The sequence below is a fragment of the Protomyctophum bolini genome, assembly GCF_963924005.1.
Source record: "Protomyctophum bolini genome assembly, chromosome: 13".
Classification (NCBI taxonomy): domain Eukaryota; kingdom Metazoa; phylum Chordata; class Actinopteri; order Myctophiformes; family Myctophidae; genus Protomyctophum; species Protomyctophum bolini.
The window spans coordinates 12,315,807-12,333,692 of NC_137874.1; the positions used below are offsets into that span (position 1 = coordinate 12,315,807).

General features: G+C 40.6%; 2 protein-coding genes across 2 annotated transcripts; both read right to left on the reverse strand.

Moving 5' to 3' along the window:
* Positions 1-1,698: 1,698 nt before the first annotated feature.
* On the reverse strand, positions 1,699-4,081 carry LOC308326837 (ATP-sensitive inward rectifier potassium channel 1-like). The gene is made up of 2 exons (XM_080779877.1): positions 3,993-4,081; positions 1,699-2,887 (listed from the first exon to the last, which is right to left on the reverse strand). Exons 1-2 carry the CDS (start codon positions 4,007-4,009, stop codon positions 1,762-1,764), a joined length of 1,143 nt encoding a protein of 380 aa, XP_080636003.1. The 5' UTR covers positions 4,010-4,081; the 3' UTR covers positions 1,699-1,761.
* Positions 4,082-7,656: 3,575 nt separating this feature from the next.
* On the reverse strand, positions 7,657-16,751 carry foxred1 (FAD-dependent oxidoreductase domain containing 1). Its single transcript, XM_080779687.1, has 11 exons — positions 16,482-16,751; positions 15,950-16,170; positions 15,400-15,510; positions 14,992-15,110; positions 14,798-14,892; positions 13,983-14,084; positions 13,742-13,818; positions 11,997-12,157; positions 11,073-11,202; positions 10,882-10,986; positions 7,657-9,836 (listed from the first exon to the last, which is right to left on the reverse strand). Exons 1-11 carry the CDS (start codon positions 16,633-16,635, stop codon positions 9,582-9,584), a joined length of 1,530 nt encoding a protein of 509 aa, XP_080635813.1. The 5' UTR covers positions 16,636-16,751; the 3' UTR covers positions 7,657-9,581.
* Positions 16,752-17,886: the final 1,135 nt, after the last annotated feature.

Consider the following 17,886-nt stretch of genomic DNA (forward strand, 5'->3'; position numbering starts at 1 on the left):
TAATGTTGGTAAAGATTAGCTGATTTTATTTGCTTTATATGCTCCTGGGTAACTTAACATAATTGATCAGATAATGTACTGTAATTTGTAGTCTAGAATGGCAAAGTAAATAGTAACTGCTATTCAACAATAAAGTGGAGTTAATAGAATAGAGGCCTAATAGAGTAGTGGAGTGTAGTATCAAAACATGTAAATAGTAAAGTCCCAGAAAATGGCAGGCTGGTAGCCTACTTATTTTCACACCACTGTGAGCACTGCGCAGGTCTATTTGTTTCAAGCTTTATGAGTAACTATTTCAGAAACATGTGGTGAATGTTATCTTTGTTACTTTGTCACTTTGTTTCCGCTAATTTTCAAACAAAGCATGCCACAAATCAGTGGTCATGGTGACCATAATATCTTGCAATAAAACAGTTGATTGTTTGTGTGAAACTTAACCTGTTAATTCTTTAACCATTAGTTCATGTTAATATTGTAATGTGCAGTGAAATATAATTTAATCGCCATAGAGTTAACATTTTATAATAATTACTTGGCATTGAGTTATGTATAATCTAAGCATTAGAGAAATATACCCTTTCCAAGCTCAGTTTTACTCTGTACTGTACATTGGATACAGATCAAGAGGGCAACTAAACATTGTACAATGTTAAGTAGCATTTATTCCCTAAATGTAAAAACAAATATATATACTTTTATTAAGTAAATTATGTAAAAATGATTTGCATTTATCATGTATTTAGTTTTTACCCTCCCCCATTTTCTAAAATACAAATATATAAATCTGTAAAAATAATGGTGCCCAGAGTTCGCAGTTGCCAACTCTTCCTGTTGATAAGTCTTGCTGCCAAACAGCACCCTCTCATGGCTCCCAAGAAGAACTGAGTGCATTCCAACAGCATACACATACAGTAGGCCTACAGAGAAACAAACTAAGACATCAAGACCCCACAAATAATTGAGGACAAGTCAGGGTAATGTGAAAAAAAAAATCATAGGTTTATTTTAGTATGCTAAATTAGGATGCAGTTTTCCCTGAGAACACATCATACCATACACAATATAATCTACAAAACATAGAATGGTCACATTAAAGGACATGGAGCTAGCAGCTATGTTCACAGTTTCCTAATTAATAATTAGTAATCAAGGCATTAAAAACATGTCAACATGACAAAAGACACATTTAGTAATTTTAGTAGGAATAATGTCTCAAAATGTCTGTCCTACTATTCTCCCACCAACAATTTTTCATTATAAAGGACTCAGTTCATAATCTTCTCACAAAGAGTACCCACTGTGCTGTACTTTCTTTCCCTTCCCCCTTAACTGTCAACCCTCCATCACTTTCTTTGTTGAGCCAACTACAGTACAGTAGCTTCAGTCCCATGTCAGAAAGGTGCTTTGATTGTAACGAGCCGTCACCAGCAACAGCTTAGCTGCCACTGGTTTAAGTAAATACATATTGTTCTGTCCAACAAGATTAACAACTTTGAAGTTAAATTCTGTGCCGTAATTACGTTTTGAAACACTGGGCATGGATACAGTATTGATACAATCATATTCATCTTGCCCTGGAGGCTCCAAACTTTTTTCTCAACATTTGAAAGAGATGGCTTTCATAGATGTAAATGTCAAACCATTTACATCAGTCTGCACAAAGTAAGTGATAAACCCAGATCTCTCTTTGCCATCTCCCACATCCTGTCTTTCTGTGTATTGCTCTCTAACTGAGGTCACATTCAGTTTTCGTCTGCCTTCTCACATTTTGGTGATGTCCACCGAGTCCTGAATCTCAATCACTTCAAACCCGGGGTTATCAATTCCCACCTTCCCCATGTGATTTAATTGATTTTGGTTGTTGTGGTTGCGCTGGTCCACGTCGGTTCTGAAGCAGTGGGCACAGTGGGGTGTGGTGACTCGTACCGTTCTGGAGAAGTTAGAGAAGTCGACTCTGTATTTGCCCGTTTTTGTGCGAGAGATGATGGGCAAGAAGCTGTATCCCCACTGGATCTCCTGTGGAGTGTAGGAGGTTCTGACCTGACAGGAGGAGCTGGTGGACTCAGCCATCCCATCCAGGAAGACGACCAACTCAAAGTCCTGCTGTGGAAGAGTGTCTACCGACAGCTCATAGAAGGGGCTTGACGTGTTTATGACGTGGTAGAGGGTCAGTGGGCATACAAAGAACAAGTTGTCTTTCCCAGCATCCACCGTAAAGTCAATGTCCAGCTGGTCCAGAATGATGGTCTCGCCCTCTGATGTTACTGTGGTCCTTAGCAGCTTGCCATAGATCTGACTCCCTATTAACAAGGTCTTTCGTAGGTTGGCCACTCTCATGAGGAGACAAAGGCTGCCTTTCTTTAAGCAGATGACAGCTGTGTCACTGAAAGTGACCGTCTTTGCCCTTTTCTTGGGTGAGGAGATTTTGGCTAAGATTACCCCGCACATGAAACAATTGATGAAGACACCAATGAGAGATTGAACGATGATGAGAGCCACTGTGCCAGCACAGTGACCTGTCAGCGCCCTGCCGCCGTACCCAATGGTGGTCTGGGTCTCCAAAGAGTAGAGGAAAGCTGTGGTGAGGCCATTAACATTGTCTATGCACCGGACGTGTCCATCTGTGCGGTTCTGTCCACTCAGGTCCCCGTTGGACTTTGCGATCCAGTACCACAGCAGGCTGAAAACGAACCAGCTCCCAGTGAAGGAGGCCACAAAGAGCAGAAAGACAAAGCGCCAGCGGATCTCCACGAAGGTGGTCCAGAAATCCACCAGGAAAGCAAAGTGGTTGCTATACTCAATGTTTCCAAACTCAATGTTGCAGCGGCCATCTTTGCCGACCAACCGTGTTCTGTGGCTTCGCTTCCTACTCCTAGCCTGGAACATCCTGGAGTTGTAAGAAAAAGTACAATATCTTAGATAAATGTATGTAAAGTATACACATAATAGGCATCTATGTGGTGCTGAAGGGATCACCAGCTTGACACTGAAGCACAGTTGCTGTCCCACTAGGCCACCACATCCTAGTTCCTACCATCCTCCTCTGTTTACTCTCCAATCTTCTCCCTTTTGTTTCTTTACATCCTAGGAGAAGATAAATGGTAATGTGGGAGGGAACCAAAGGAACATTTTTGGAGTGTTGTCCTGGGGAGAATTCAACTGTATGTAACCCCCCCCCCCCACACACACACACACACACACACACACAAACAAAGATACTCAGGTTGAATTCCCTGCGTTCATGTGTCCATAGGTGGATGTGAACTCCTTGTCTTCTTACACATTCTACATTTCTCTAATGACAACAGTGTAGGCCTGTAGGCCAATGTGTGAAATGCAATTGCAATGCATTGTGCAATATAAAACATGAGAACAAACACTGAATTAAAGAGACTGATTTTGGAGGTTTGTGAAAGGTTTTGCTGTGCTGAATATGAACAGCACATTAGAGATGGGCATATTAGAGATATTAGTACCAAATGCTGTAATATGGGAGATCTATGACTTATTTCCAATCTGATTATTTTAGATATTTTTGTTATTTTACTAGTGACAGAGGATCTAACAACAAAATCTAATGACTTTATGAATGATTTGTAATTGTAATACATTCGAACAGGAACACTACAGGACAGTAGTTTGAGTTAGTTTTGCAGTGGACTACAAGTTTAGCCATGGTATTGTGGTCCTTTGTGTTTCTCTGTTATGTAACTGACAAAGCTGCCATACCACAAAGGGAAAACTAGACACAAATAATGGTCTGTGCTATTTGCAAACTCTTTGCAACTTCAGCATCAGCATGTCAAGCCTTTCAGTAAACAAAAGCAAACATATAACTATAATTGGGGTAAATATCAATAACATTTGAATCAGATTTGAAAGAGAATGAATGAGACATTTTTTAGACTAAATCAATGTTAAAATAAAAACATTAAAGTTAGATTGTCACAAGTTCTAAATAAAAGCAGTAATCATCTTATACTTTAACGTACCTGCAAAGTGAGGCCATGGGCACGAAACTTCACACTGGATTTCTTTTGGAACTTTAGACTCCTTTCGTCTCACAAGTGGCCATGAAGGCGTTGGAAAAGATTTTAATCCACAGTGAAATTCCTAATCCCAGCCACATGCCACCATGTACACTGGCCTCAAACAATCGCACGAGCCAGTCAGAACGCATCCAGTCTATGTCTGATGTTGTCACTAAATTCTGCTGCTTTTAAAATGAGCAGAGGTTCCTGCTAAATGTGGTTGGCTGCGAATCTCTCCATTACAAACCACAGCATAACATGGTCCCATAACAGTGTAAACAATAATAGGATGCCATTGGGCATCTAGAATATTCTATATTCAGTGGCTGCACACATTTCCCGGAAGCACGTAAATCTATACAGCTCACACAAGGTGCATCTATTCACAGGCTCCAGTGTGACCAGTTCAGCACCCATGCTGTTTTTGTTTTCAACTCCGAGAGCATTTGGGATTTGTGCCGGGCCCCACAAAGAAATCCTTCAATTGCATTTCCATTGGCACCCCTCCCCCTCGAAAACCTGCAAGTCTGCGTAACATTTGCATCAAAATGAAGAGCTGGAGGGGGTACTGCATCTGTGCCATATTCCAGTGGCAAAACTAATTATAAAAAGGACACTTTCACAGATGATATGTATGGAAGATAGCTTTATATCGCTCATTTAGGGAAGGACTACGGCACTCAACAGGACCTGAAAGGCTGGTGCTCCATTAAGTAGATGCAAATCCTGAGGACAAAGAAAGTTTGAAGTGACTGCCAGTATTTCCTATTATATATTCAGCTGCAGTGGTGCTATACAGTTATCTCCTGAATGTATCATAGGAATATTACAAAGGCAACAAAAGGTTGACTTAAAATATTATTAACAACCTCCCATCAATACATTATATATGAGAATTTTAAGAAATGCATGACACAAACTATGCTTTCTTAGTTTATGTGATCACCACTCACTGTAAATCTGATAGATAGCAACAAATATTATGGTGTAAAATAAATGAGTGTGCAACTGTGACAGGGTACAGAAGACCCCACCAGTAATTTTGGCTGAAAGAAATGCATTTGGCTTGAATCAGGCTGAAATGGTGGCGAGGTTCCTAGTTCCCTCTGTTGGAGCCCTCAAAGATGCCAACATGGTATGATGTGTTGCGCTGGGGCTCAGCATGCCTTGCAGGCCCCTTGAAGAGCAACATGCACTTTGCATGCACTTTATGTTTGCAATAATTTTCACTCTGGTAGAATAGAGCACTTTGTCCAAAGCCCTGTTCTGCATAACACAACATACAGACGTAAACAGGAATGGAAGTACTTCTATGACTATGAGGAAAGTTATAACGTAACTACTTTCAACCTGGTGTCCCTATTTTAATCCTGATCGTTAAATAAAATTGATGGGAGCTTAAAGAACGGTGTGCGGACTTCCTACCTTCTTCCTGTATGTATATTTTTGTCCTGCACCCGTCGACATTTTTGAGATGTGCGTGCTTCCCGTTTGGATGTTCTCTCCTATTTTAGGCTTGCAATTTGTTGTAGATCGGCTATTTTTGAAAACTGTTGAAAGTATAGAGTATGGCTTAAGTTGTAACATAGCTCATGTCTATTGCCATATCTTCTTAATATTAAGATTTAATGAGACAGTCGTCTAGGTGGCACAGTGCCAGTTGTTAAGACAACTCTGTCACATTAAAAAGATCACTCAATCCTGTTTCTACCATCTGCGCAACATTGCAAAAATTAAGTCAATTCTGTCACCTCAAGACCTGGAAAAAATCATACATGCATTCATATCCTCCCGTTTGGACTATTCTAACGGTCTCTACACCATGCTAAACCATTCATCTTTATCCCGACTTCAATTGGTTCAAAACACAGCTGCTAGAATTCTCACAAATACCAACCGCATGGCCCACATAACTCCTGTATTAGCCTCTTTGCACTGGCTTCCAATTAAGGCCAGAATTGATTTTAAATGTATTTTAACGACCTACAAAGCATTACACGGGCTGGCCCCTTCATATATTCGTGACCTACTGCCCCCAAAGTCTAATGTAAGACCCCTTAGGTCCTCTGACAAATACCTACTGAAGATACCTGGGACTAAACTAAAAACAAAGGGAGACCGGGCTTTCGCAGTGGTTGCTCCTACTCTTTGGAATGCATGTTAAAAAATGCTAAGTCAGTAGACTCTTTTAAGAGAAAGCTAAAGACACATTTATTCCGTATTTATTTTTCCATGTAGTTCTTACCTGACTTATTTTTTTACATACCTATGTTTTTGTGATTCTGCCTCTATTTTACTATTTTACATGCCTATGTTTTGAGATTTTGCCGTTTATTAGTTTTGTTAAATTCTTTATTGTCTTTTTACTTTGTGCTATGTTTACCTGTTTGGTTTTAACTTGTTGATTGCTTGTTCTGTGCTCTGTTCAGCACCTTGTGACTTTGTCTTGAAAGGTGCTTTACAAATCAAATTTACTTACTTACAACTGATGTACAATTTTATGCAATGCCTGGAGGTGTCTAGTAACAGTATTATAGTGGCAATAACTCTATCAAGAGCCGTTACTGGGTCACATCCAGGCTGTGCAAGCACTGGCTCAACAGCCTGCTGCTACTTTGTTTTGTATTATTATTATTATTGCTCGTATATTGCACATATACATCCCAATTGTGTCCTCTGTATTTAACAGCATTTAACCCATCCTAATTATTAGAAGCAATGGGCTAGCCATTGATGAAAATTGATGCAATTTCCTGGGACCAGCTCCAGCTCTAATTGCCAGTAAACTGGCAGGTGTAGGAATCCATTTTTGTGTAAGAAGAAACAGTAGCACACAGAGGAAACCCATGTGGACAGGGGGAGAATGTCTCCAAGGCCAGTCAGCAGCCCCAGTTAAGTCAGGTTCAATTGCAGGTTCTTCTTGCGGTGAGGCAACAGTACTGGCCGGACAAGCCCGACATTCTCTCCTCGCCGGAGAGAATGTCGTCCGTATTTTACTAAATATACGTTTTCTGCCAGAACTTTTAAATTATTTTGAAACTAGTCCCAAAAATGACTCCAAGCCTTAGGAATTAATTATTGGGTGCGTGCACATGCAGTGATACAAGTTTAAATGCAGACAAGGTCAGTCTGCTAAACGTGCGTGGATAGAAACGATTCATGGCTGTGTGTGTGTGTATCTGGAATACATGAAATATTAGATCACAGACATTCTAGGGCTATTAACTTGTAAAGAATATTCAAACCAACTTAGTTAATTTAAAATGTATTTTTGTGCCTGGACAAGTGAATGGGAAATGTACTTGTCCAAAGGACAAGTGCCTCAAAAGGTTAATGTCAAGCCCTGGTCTCCGACTAAAAAATCATCTACGTGGCATCCGATTAGTGCAATTGTTATTATAAGGCTACTATAGTACAGTCAATAGAAAGTGAATTATGATGATTGTGGATAAAACACAATGACCCATTATTAGGGGATTTTACTGCCATGCCTCCAAGAAACATTGTGGGCTTATTCAATGAAACACGAGGTCAGGCAGATTATCTGAACTTTGACCCACAACTATATCGTACCATAATGGTGGCAATTCAAGCTCAAAATGACATCTTTGTGACTCAGGTTTATTTAAAATTATAACTATATTCATCAAATCGCACTATTAGATGAAGAACTTGCATGCAAACAAATACTGTGTTACAAAAATATTTGAGAAGTTTGTCTGCAATTAAATATTACTTAGTCCAATAATGTCTCACAATGATTGATTCATAGAAGATAGTGGAATTTTCTTTCTACAGACTGAGCTTATCTGAACGCTAGGGGGAGCCAGATATTAGACCTTAACTGAACTGGCACCCAAACTGTTACGTTCAAAACCATTTATCTTCTAAGAACAGCTTCTGCAGAACAGTGGATCCAACTGAAACATTTGCATGGCCTTGCTGGAGCATCTTGGTGAGGTATTGCAAATAAATTGTATAAAAGAAATGTCACCCGTGGGGTTTCTCCCCAACAGTAACAGGAAAAGTATACAAATGCATATAGTATACATACAAATACAACAAAAATGAATTAAATGCATTAGCATTCAATGTAACTGGTCAAATGCTGCAAACGTATTGCATACTGTAAAAGAGTAAAATATCCAAAGTCCCTTCACGGTAATCTTAAAATCAATATTCAATATTTGTAGACAGGATTCCAAACAGGCGATGTTTTCTGCTGCTGGGTTACAAACACATATCTTAATATTGAACTGTGAATAGTTTTGATTCATATATTATTCGTATCTACAGTACAAATACTTTGATATTAAACACATCTGATAAATCAGTTTGTCAATGTGAAATCAAATAAACCACTATTACTTCTACTAAAAAATCTTAAGGGTCCTAAGATGTTGACAGGGTTGAAAAGAAAACTAGAAGGTTGTGCTCAATAGAGTTGCCTTCAGTTTTCTGTCTGAAATGGACAGACAGACTTAACCATGATTAACCAATGATTAACAACTTTCACGGATCTACAAGTTCACAACGTGTCACATTCGTCATTACATAATTACGAGGCAACTAGAGTAGGCCGGCTGTATGGAATCTTTGGACAGTGAACACATAGTAGTAGTAGTGTTGCATGTTGTCATCACTTGTAACATGATATTACAATGTTAAAGCCTAAAGGCCAATTCATAGTATTCTAAAATACAATAGCAGCAGACATCAGCATATCTGTCTGAGCATGTCCGAGGGAAGCAACATTTTTGTAAGACCACATTCACGTACCGGCGTGGCTCAGCATGAAACCAATTCACATCGACTTACACTATCGCAGTGTAAAGCCGTTTCAGCTGTTGGACTGTCTTCAGACTTGTAATGAGTTTTGCATTTTTTGGTTTAAAAAATAGCACACAATATAATATTAATATGCAATGTGAGAACAAATTCAGGTTGAGATGGTTTGGACATGCAGAGCAGGGATGAGGGATACCGGTACATTGGTAGAAGGTTGCTGAAGATGGAGCTGCCAGCAAAGAGGAAAATAAGAAGGCCGAAGAAGTTTATACTCGATGCGATGAGAGAGGATATGCCGAGGAAGATGCAGAAAACAGAAACGGATGGAAACAAATGATCTGCTGCAGCGATCCCTGATTGGAATTAGCCAAAAGATAAATGTGAAAACATAAGTGTCTTGAAGGAATCCACTGCATTTGTTGATAAATATTGCTATTACAAACCGCAACTGAGAACCGATTGAGACCAGTAAGCCATATCATGACTGAACTATGAAAAGGCAAATGACAGCGGACCAGGGAGACATAATATAGAATTATAGATTATCAAATATAATGCAACTTTGGAGAGTTGGCATTTCAGCCTGTAGCCTTGGCTTATGCCAGTGAATTGCATGCGTCTGACCGAGTCGGCCGACTAGTACCAGCACATATCATGAGTCAGAGGGATAGCAGTGTAAATCCCATGCCACACTCTATCTCCACCAATGCCAAATTTGACTTCCTGGTATTAAAACCAGTTCATGACAACTGAGTCTAGACTCTAGACAATGTTTTTCTCCAACATGGGTTCCTGCTCCAGGATTCTTCTGAAGCTAAGGCCACTCAGGTCCAAGGTCTTGAAGGTTCCATCAAGAATAAGCTCTGCCACAGCCCGCCCCACTGCGGGGGAGTGCTGGAGGCCATGTCCACTGAACCCCGTGGCAAAGTACATGTTGTTGACCAATGGATGCATACCCACAATGGCATTCTGGTCGAAGCTGTTGTAGTCATAAAAGCCGGCCCATGCACCGGTAACCTGAGATGAGGAGGAAAACCAGTAGGATAAGTACCTGCACAAAGCTCTTATGCTGTCATTGTGTCTTGTGATGTTTGTTTTATGATGCGAAGCCTGCAGAGCCAGTTCAGTTCACATGCTCACTCCATCTAGCAGGTCCTTTAAACCTCCCTGCGAAGTGCTCATTCTGTTCAGTGTTGCCAGATGGGAAATGTTGTAAATTCTGCTTAGCTTCACCCCCACCCAGTGGTGTCATGCTCGTAGAACGCAATACCACGGCGTGGTACCAATACAATTTGAACGGAACGGTGCACGCGTGTACACGCGTTCTTAAGAATGCCTCGTCCTCAACCGAGTAAGAAAAGATTCCTTCAAAGCAAATGTTTTAGTTGAAAAATGTCGTTTTTGTTTATCCTTTCCCACAATTATAGTCATGTGCAGTTTGTTGACATCATTTTTCTTTGTATTATGGCCTACACCTTTTAATTCAAGGCATTCCTTGAGAAGATTAATAAAAGTTCCTAAAGTTTCCTACTACTATTTATACACCAGTAAACTATAATATTAATACATTTTAAGTCTCGTCATGAATTGACTCACTGTCAGCTGTGAGCCGTCGGCTGTTCTGTGCGCATGCGCACATGTAGGCGTGCGCATGTGCGTGCGTGCGTGCACATGACGTCATTAAACCGCTGTGGTACCAAAAAATAATAATCCCTGTAATATCTATTTGGCAGATAATTTATTCCTTATAATAGTTTCATGTTTATGGGGAATTAATGAAATGACGCCTTGACGCCAAAAATGCTTGTAGATATGTATGCTCAATATATTTAATATTTATGCCCAATAAATATATGATTCAATCCAAGATTGTGAAATTGTCTGTTTTACGACCTACAAAACACAATATGTCCAAAGTAAAAGTTCCAATGGTTGCACAATAGAGTGCCCATTTCTGTTTTTGGAAGATGAACATACATGAGGACCCCCTTGAAAACAAGTTGCTGAAAAAGCAGGACATATCATGGCGCACTGCGTCAGCATGAAATAGGCTTTCACCTACCTTGAGGTTTTCAAATGCAGGAACACGGTGGGCCAAGTGAGGCCAAATCTTTTCCTCAAAGAACTGGTGGTCGACCTCCAGATTACTGGCATCAGGCTCGTCCTCCTGGTACAGAAAGACACATACTGTAATTGTAATAGATTCCACATTTAGAAAACCAGGGAGGGAAACCGCAAAGTAGTACTACAAACCTCCTCTGGTGATGCCCCAGCGATGTAGTTCCCCCCCAGTCCCTCTCTCCTGCAGTACACTCCAGAGTAGTCTATTAGGAAAGGAGTGTCCAGACCGGGTCCATCAGGACAGTGTAGTACGTAGATATACCTTTGGAAAAGAGGAAGGGACAGTTATATTACAGTTACAAAACTCAAAGTTGCATAACTGTCCAAGACATTCTTGGACATCGTCTTAAATGTCTCTCTATCTTGCTTTTGCTGCTTTCACTTAGTTAGTGCGTCATAATACATTACTGAATACCAGAAATCACTTTCAAAGTTAAAACACGTGTTGTTGTTGATTGAAGGAAAGAAAAACCCTCCTATAACAACTATTCAATTTCCAAATCATGTTAGAATCATTGAAACAAACATCCCTGCTCCTGGTGACTGAAATTGTCTTTCATTTTGTCATTAGTTATTTAATTATATTGCTCTTTACAAAAAAACACATCAGGAACGGACTGAAATCGCTACAGTCTCTGGACTTTCTAAAAGTTAACATAAAATAACATGGAATTTGAAGTTTATTGACCACAATATTTTGCATATAGTGGTCACGACATTTATATGTACATGTTATCTCTTTGGTATGTTCCGTATGGGTGTGTCACATATATTGTCATATTATTTGATTACTGAAATCTTGAATAAACAAAATTGTGAAGAACAAAAATGGAACAACTTAAGTCTGGTGTCCAATGGATTGGTTGGAATGGTTCATGCCTTAGGTAATATTTGTTTGACATTAATTTTAAGTTTGAAACTACTAAACTAGGCTGAGTGCTGATTAATAATTGCAATATAATACACATGCAAAGACTGTATCACTATGATTTTCATGAAGGACAAGATATTTTGATACTGCTGAAAAATTATGGGGAATTTGGTGCATTTAGCTACCTTTTTCTAGGTTCCACAGGAACGGGGATACCAGCCATGGTGCTTTGGGGACCCGAGCCAATGCCCAGCATCTCTGCCAGTTTCCCAGAGAATGCTCCTGCTGCATTCACGACAACAGCGGCCTCAACAAGCTGATATTCCCGACTGTTGGGCATCTGAACCTATTTGACACAAGGCATTTGTTGTATTTCATGTACGATTACAGTTCAATGTACAATGTTTACAGAATGCTCACAAGGTTAGTATGAATGGTTTTGGCAGGTGACCCCATATTAAAATATAATTCCTATGAGTCCACGATTTACATTACATTGTAAACATTGTAATGGTTAATAGACATACCCGGACGGTTATGCGGGAACACCTACGGAGTGACAAAAAACTACTTTCTGGCTTTGACAGCAGATACACCCAAAACTGAAAAGTCTTATCTGATTGCATTAAGCAACGTTAAACTGACTTTGCCACTCAATTGTACACGTAAGTATGCCACACCAACATTTCACTGCGCTTACCTGTATCAAATAAAACCTCTGGAATCTTTGTTTGCATTCATTTGTGTGCTAAAAGTAAAACTTTGAGATCCGTTTCACTGTGCAATGTAACTGAATCGGGAGAATATATTGGATCATCATCATGGGGTCAATATTTGGATTTGTCACGGTAAGCTTTTTTCTAAGAATTGTTTTTGACTGTTGTGCCTTTATTGATAGTTACAGTGAAGACGGACAGGAAAGAGGGAGAGAGAGAGAAGACATGCAGAATAAGGTTGGGCGCTTTGCAAACCGGTCATTGGTCTGACAACGACAACCTACCTCAAACCCTAACCTAACCATAACCGCAAGCATGGAGCAGCGCATGTTCGCCAACCTTAAGGCATGTTCGCCAACCTTAATCCGGACGTTTTACGTATGTCAGAGTCAGACAATGAAAAGTGTACGCACCCCTGCATTATTACATTTTGCTAATCAGAGACTGCTATTACAGTCTATCGCCACAAGATGGCCCCTTTCGCTATTGTAATAGTATGTCATGTTCGCCTGTCTTGTCCCTCTCTGTCTACCATAGAGTTGTGAGGTCCCACTCGTAATTGCGTAATTTGATGCTGCCATTCCCTCTACTGCTTCCGTAACAATAATCACAGGCACCCAACGCACATGTTAGGTGAAACGGTTTGGCCGACGAGAACGTAAAGATTATATGAAACCATATCAACCGAAAAACCGCACAACCATAATACAGCAAAGGTTGTCATGAACGGGACTCGAACACGCGGCGAGCTGTCAGGCCAGAGCCTATATGTGGCATGCACCTGGACCACTAGGCCAGCGGGTGCCCAATGATAAAACCGTTGACACGATGGAGTCACTTTCTTCTAAATTATATTCACAATCTGCACAGATCTCATGGGATGTCAGTTTTAAGATAAACTAAAAGCTAACTTTGCAGTAAGATTGTATTACTTCTCACAGAGGTGATGCAGTTTGTTAGTGACCTGTTCTCTGCTAAAGGTAAACCGGTTCTGACGTTACTTGAAGGAGACTCCCCTCCAGTTAACTTGCATAACTGGTCGACTTGCAAGCATTAGTTGATCTTAAACGACAGCAGTTGCAAAAAACTGTTTTATGAAAAACGTATGTTGCTATATATAGAGCTTTTCTGGATTGAATGGGCTAATTTACATATTTTGGCATAGAGGTAATATTTTGCCAAAGCACCTGAGCTACAAGGTGTGTCACACTTACTTTAACATGGCTTATCCTGTTGAAGTCCATACAGTCTCCTTCCACAGATTCAATTATATTTGTTCTATAGCTAAAACCTGTAGGAGAGACACCAACACAGACAGTTATAATTCCGGTACAGGCCAGCCCAAAACCTAAAGCAAGCCAACATAATATCTATGCCCTTGCCCTATGCTCAAATAGATGACAATTCAGTGTGTGTGTGTGTGTGTGTTTGTTTTTGCAGGTGGCTTTCACACACCTGTGACCTCTCCAATGGACTGCTGGACACCCATGGACATGGCCTTTCTCCTAAAGGCATTCAGCAGAGTCCACGGGTCAAACCAACCCTCATTCTCCAACCCTGGATGAGACAGGAAGAGAGAGAGATGAAAAGGTTTATGTTTAACTTTGCTAGAACTATTGTTATAGGCTATATGCTATGTTGAAGATAAGATTTCAGAATGTTTCTGTGTCGTTTGATGCACATTTGGCATTTCATAAAAAATGTTTGCCCGAGTGTAAAAGGTGCTATTCACCTACAGTATGACTTCATAACAAGTGCAACTGGTTGTATATGTTACTCCTAAGTCAAGGTTGTTTTGATGTGGGTTTTTGGGAAATGAAGACAAGAGTGTTGTTGGTCATCTTTCGTTTATTCAGTGACCACCATAGCACAGATTCCAAGACCCCGGAAAGGTGTCCCAGACCACCAGTTATCTATCTCTCTGTGATGTTCACTCCGCTCTCCCAACAGTCCTTTTCATTTCGAGAGCTAAAGACTTTGTATAGTTGTCAGATGTTTACAGAAATACTCATGTCCTTACTAATACATCATGTATTTCTCTCTATCCCTTTGGCCTTTAAGCTGAGTGGCTAATAATACACATCTCAAATTTGTGTAATCATCATAACAAATGAGACAACATGCATGGTCATTGGATCAAATGGTCAGTGTGGTGTTAACTGTGCTCTCTGCACGCTGTCATATCAAATGCTCAGTGGATGATAGGCATTCTTGTTCTCAGCTTGCATATGTAGTTATGTACCTGGCATCAGTTTCTAATTTGCACTCACCATATGAAGCAAGTGCGATATCATCTGTGTTGATCCATGGAAACTTGGCCTTCAGTTGCGTGGGGGATAGAAGAGATACTTTTGCTCCAGCGCTCCTAGTTTGATGCAAGACATTGTTTTAATAAACAGCATGGTAATGGAAAGACATTTGAGACACCATGAGCTCACCATATGGAATAGTACAGGTAAGATACCTCTGTGTCTTGTAGTTCTCCTCCATGATATGAGCCACGTTCTCATTAGCCAGGAAGAGGTATCCCGAATGGTTGAACTGCAGGTCCACAGGATCTTCATTCAGAACACCGAGATGTTCCTGAGAGAACACAATGTGACAGTCTAACTCAGATTCAGAAACCATAAAACTGTAACTCATTTCCCTGCAAACAGAGAGACAATGTAAAACATTTACAAGCGGGTGTACTGGATTTGCAAGACGCTCTCTCGCAAGACAACAAATGATAGCGTGCATCATTTTAGGAAACCATTTCATGTGTTTTTAACTTTTTATGTTAATGTGTTCACCGTGCACAGTGACCTGACTCTATCTGAAGTAGGTCATCATGCGCGATCACTAGTCAGTTAGTTAGTTCCATGTGACCTACATTGATGTTCCTCATGAAGTCAGCAGAGGCCAGGGAGAGCAGGATGTTCTCAGGCAGGGAGAACTGTTGTCGGATCCCCCCTGCAGAGAGCACCGTGGATGCCTGGGAGTACTGAGGGACAGAGAGCAACCATTATAGACTGATCCAATTCAAATAAATTGTATTATGGACAAGTAAGAGCCATTTTGGCAACATAGCTGCACTTTCCATAACTTAGGCCACTAGTCACAATGCTTTGGGCAAGTGGTTCTCAAAGTGGGGTCCAGGGACCACTAGAACAGAGAGGGTTCCTTCCAAGGGGTGCCCAGCCAAATGACTGATAGGAACCAAATGGACAGTTCCATACTTTGTATACATTTGTACACTCTCAGATATATGGGGGGTCCTACTGATGCATATCAAACCAGGGGTCTCGTCAGTCCAGGAGGACTGTCATATTTATTTGCACATTTCAACAATAGAATTCAAAGTGCTTTACACAAGATTATCTAAAACTTCTGTCCAAATAAATAATAAACTTCAGCTCAGGGCCCAGGGGAACTTCTCTTACCGTTGGGTCCTTCTCCACCACGAGTATACGAACAGCATCTCGCATCAGCTCCTTCTTTTTCAGCCAGTAGGCGATGGACCACCCCACCACACCCCCTCCAACGATCACTATGTCTGCTCTCTGCGGTGGCAGGCGAGGATGGGTGTTTAAGGGGGTCCAGTCACTCCCTGGCAGGGCAGCTGATGCCTTCTGTCTAAAGGCGTCGAACTGTGACTCAAGATCTACAGAAAACATTGTTGCACAACAATTAATGCATGATATGAGTCTGAGATGATCATGAGTCTGACATCCATGCATGTTGATGTTTCAGAAACACTCATTGATTGAATATTAATTTAATAACAGTTTCAGTTTGCAGAATTACAGTACATTTCAAGCACAACTCAATACAAAGACTGTTAACTGTGAGTGGACGACCCAATAAAGCATTACACTTGTTTACAAGAGGGTGCACCTTGTTCAATTCATCAAAAATGACATGTATTACATGTATTGTAATGTATGTATTGTTGCTGCTATTGTGAAACCTCACCTTTGAAGAAGTCTTTCTGCAGAGGTGTTCCAGTGCTTAAACTCTGACAGCTGTGTCCCCAAAGCAACGTGCGTCGTCGGGTGACCCGCAAGCAACTAAATAATAATCCGGGAACCGTGCGCACAGTAACATGTAGTCCTCGCCATGTTGACATGGCTGGAGCTGTTTACCTGATGCCGTGTGCTTTCAGAGGCCACTGTGAACTGAAAACGCACCATAGACTAGAAGTGTGAGCTCAACAAGCGCTTGTCTTCCTCTGAATTTGTCTGAAACCGGCATCCACTAATCAAGGACAAAGTGACGTTGGTAACGCACCGAGCGGTGCCTCCTGTTGGCTAAAACCACATCATGTGACGCCAGTCCATGTGACGCCAGATCAATCCGTGTGACGCCAGATCCGTCATCGCTCTGCCAAGGCGGAGCGATGGCGGATCAATTCACTTAGAAGGTTGCAGATCCGGTGTGTAGCGGAACTGAAAACGACCTTGCAATCAGCTTGCGATGTGCAAATCTTAGAGTAGGCGGGCTCTAGACCGGATCTGAGCACATGCGCAGTAAATAGAAACCAGATTACGCTGTCAAAATACACACGCAGTTTATTATGGCTGCAGCTGCCTATGAGTGCGTGATACATATTTCATTCCGTCCATACACATCTCCACCCCGATCTCCACAGTAACAGTCTTTGTTAGGGTTGTGCTTTCATGTGAAATGTACCCATTCTGCAAGCAGCAAACTGTTAATAAATATTTCAATCAATCAATCAATCAGTATGGGACTCTTCACGGTGGCATTATTATTTATAGAAGTGTATATTTGCATAAATGTTATGATGAATTGAAAATGGACGACCCTAATATAAACAAGTGTTAATGCATTGCTTTTCATGGTTTGATTCGTCCTCGCAGAAGTTTTTGTATTGACTTTTGCTTAATGAAATGTAGGCCTACCCATTCTAGATAGGCTACTGCCTACTGTGTGAATTATACAATTTCCAATCAATCAATCAATTGGTTTGTACTCACCTAATTATTAATTGCTGCGACTTGTGGTCAGTTATTGTATTTTTATATTTTTCACACAGACCACATTTCCTCCACAATAAACAGGTGTAATTAATTACCCTGCCGCACCAATTAACAGCAACTATGCTGTGTGGATAGGAACGCACACTTCTATCACACTGTATAGTTAGGGCCTGTCATTTTTATGGGCTCAATACAAGGCTGCCTATCATCAATTAAATGGGCAATGAAACAGTGACACACATTGATTTAGAGAACATTTTGATTTATTATGGTAACTTTACTGGAATGGAGCTGTTTCTCTCAAAGAATAAAACCTCACGGGCATCAAAATATAAAAAAAGATATTCCAGTATTTTAAAAAAAATCATACAAATACA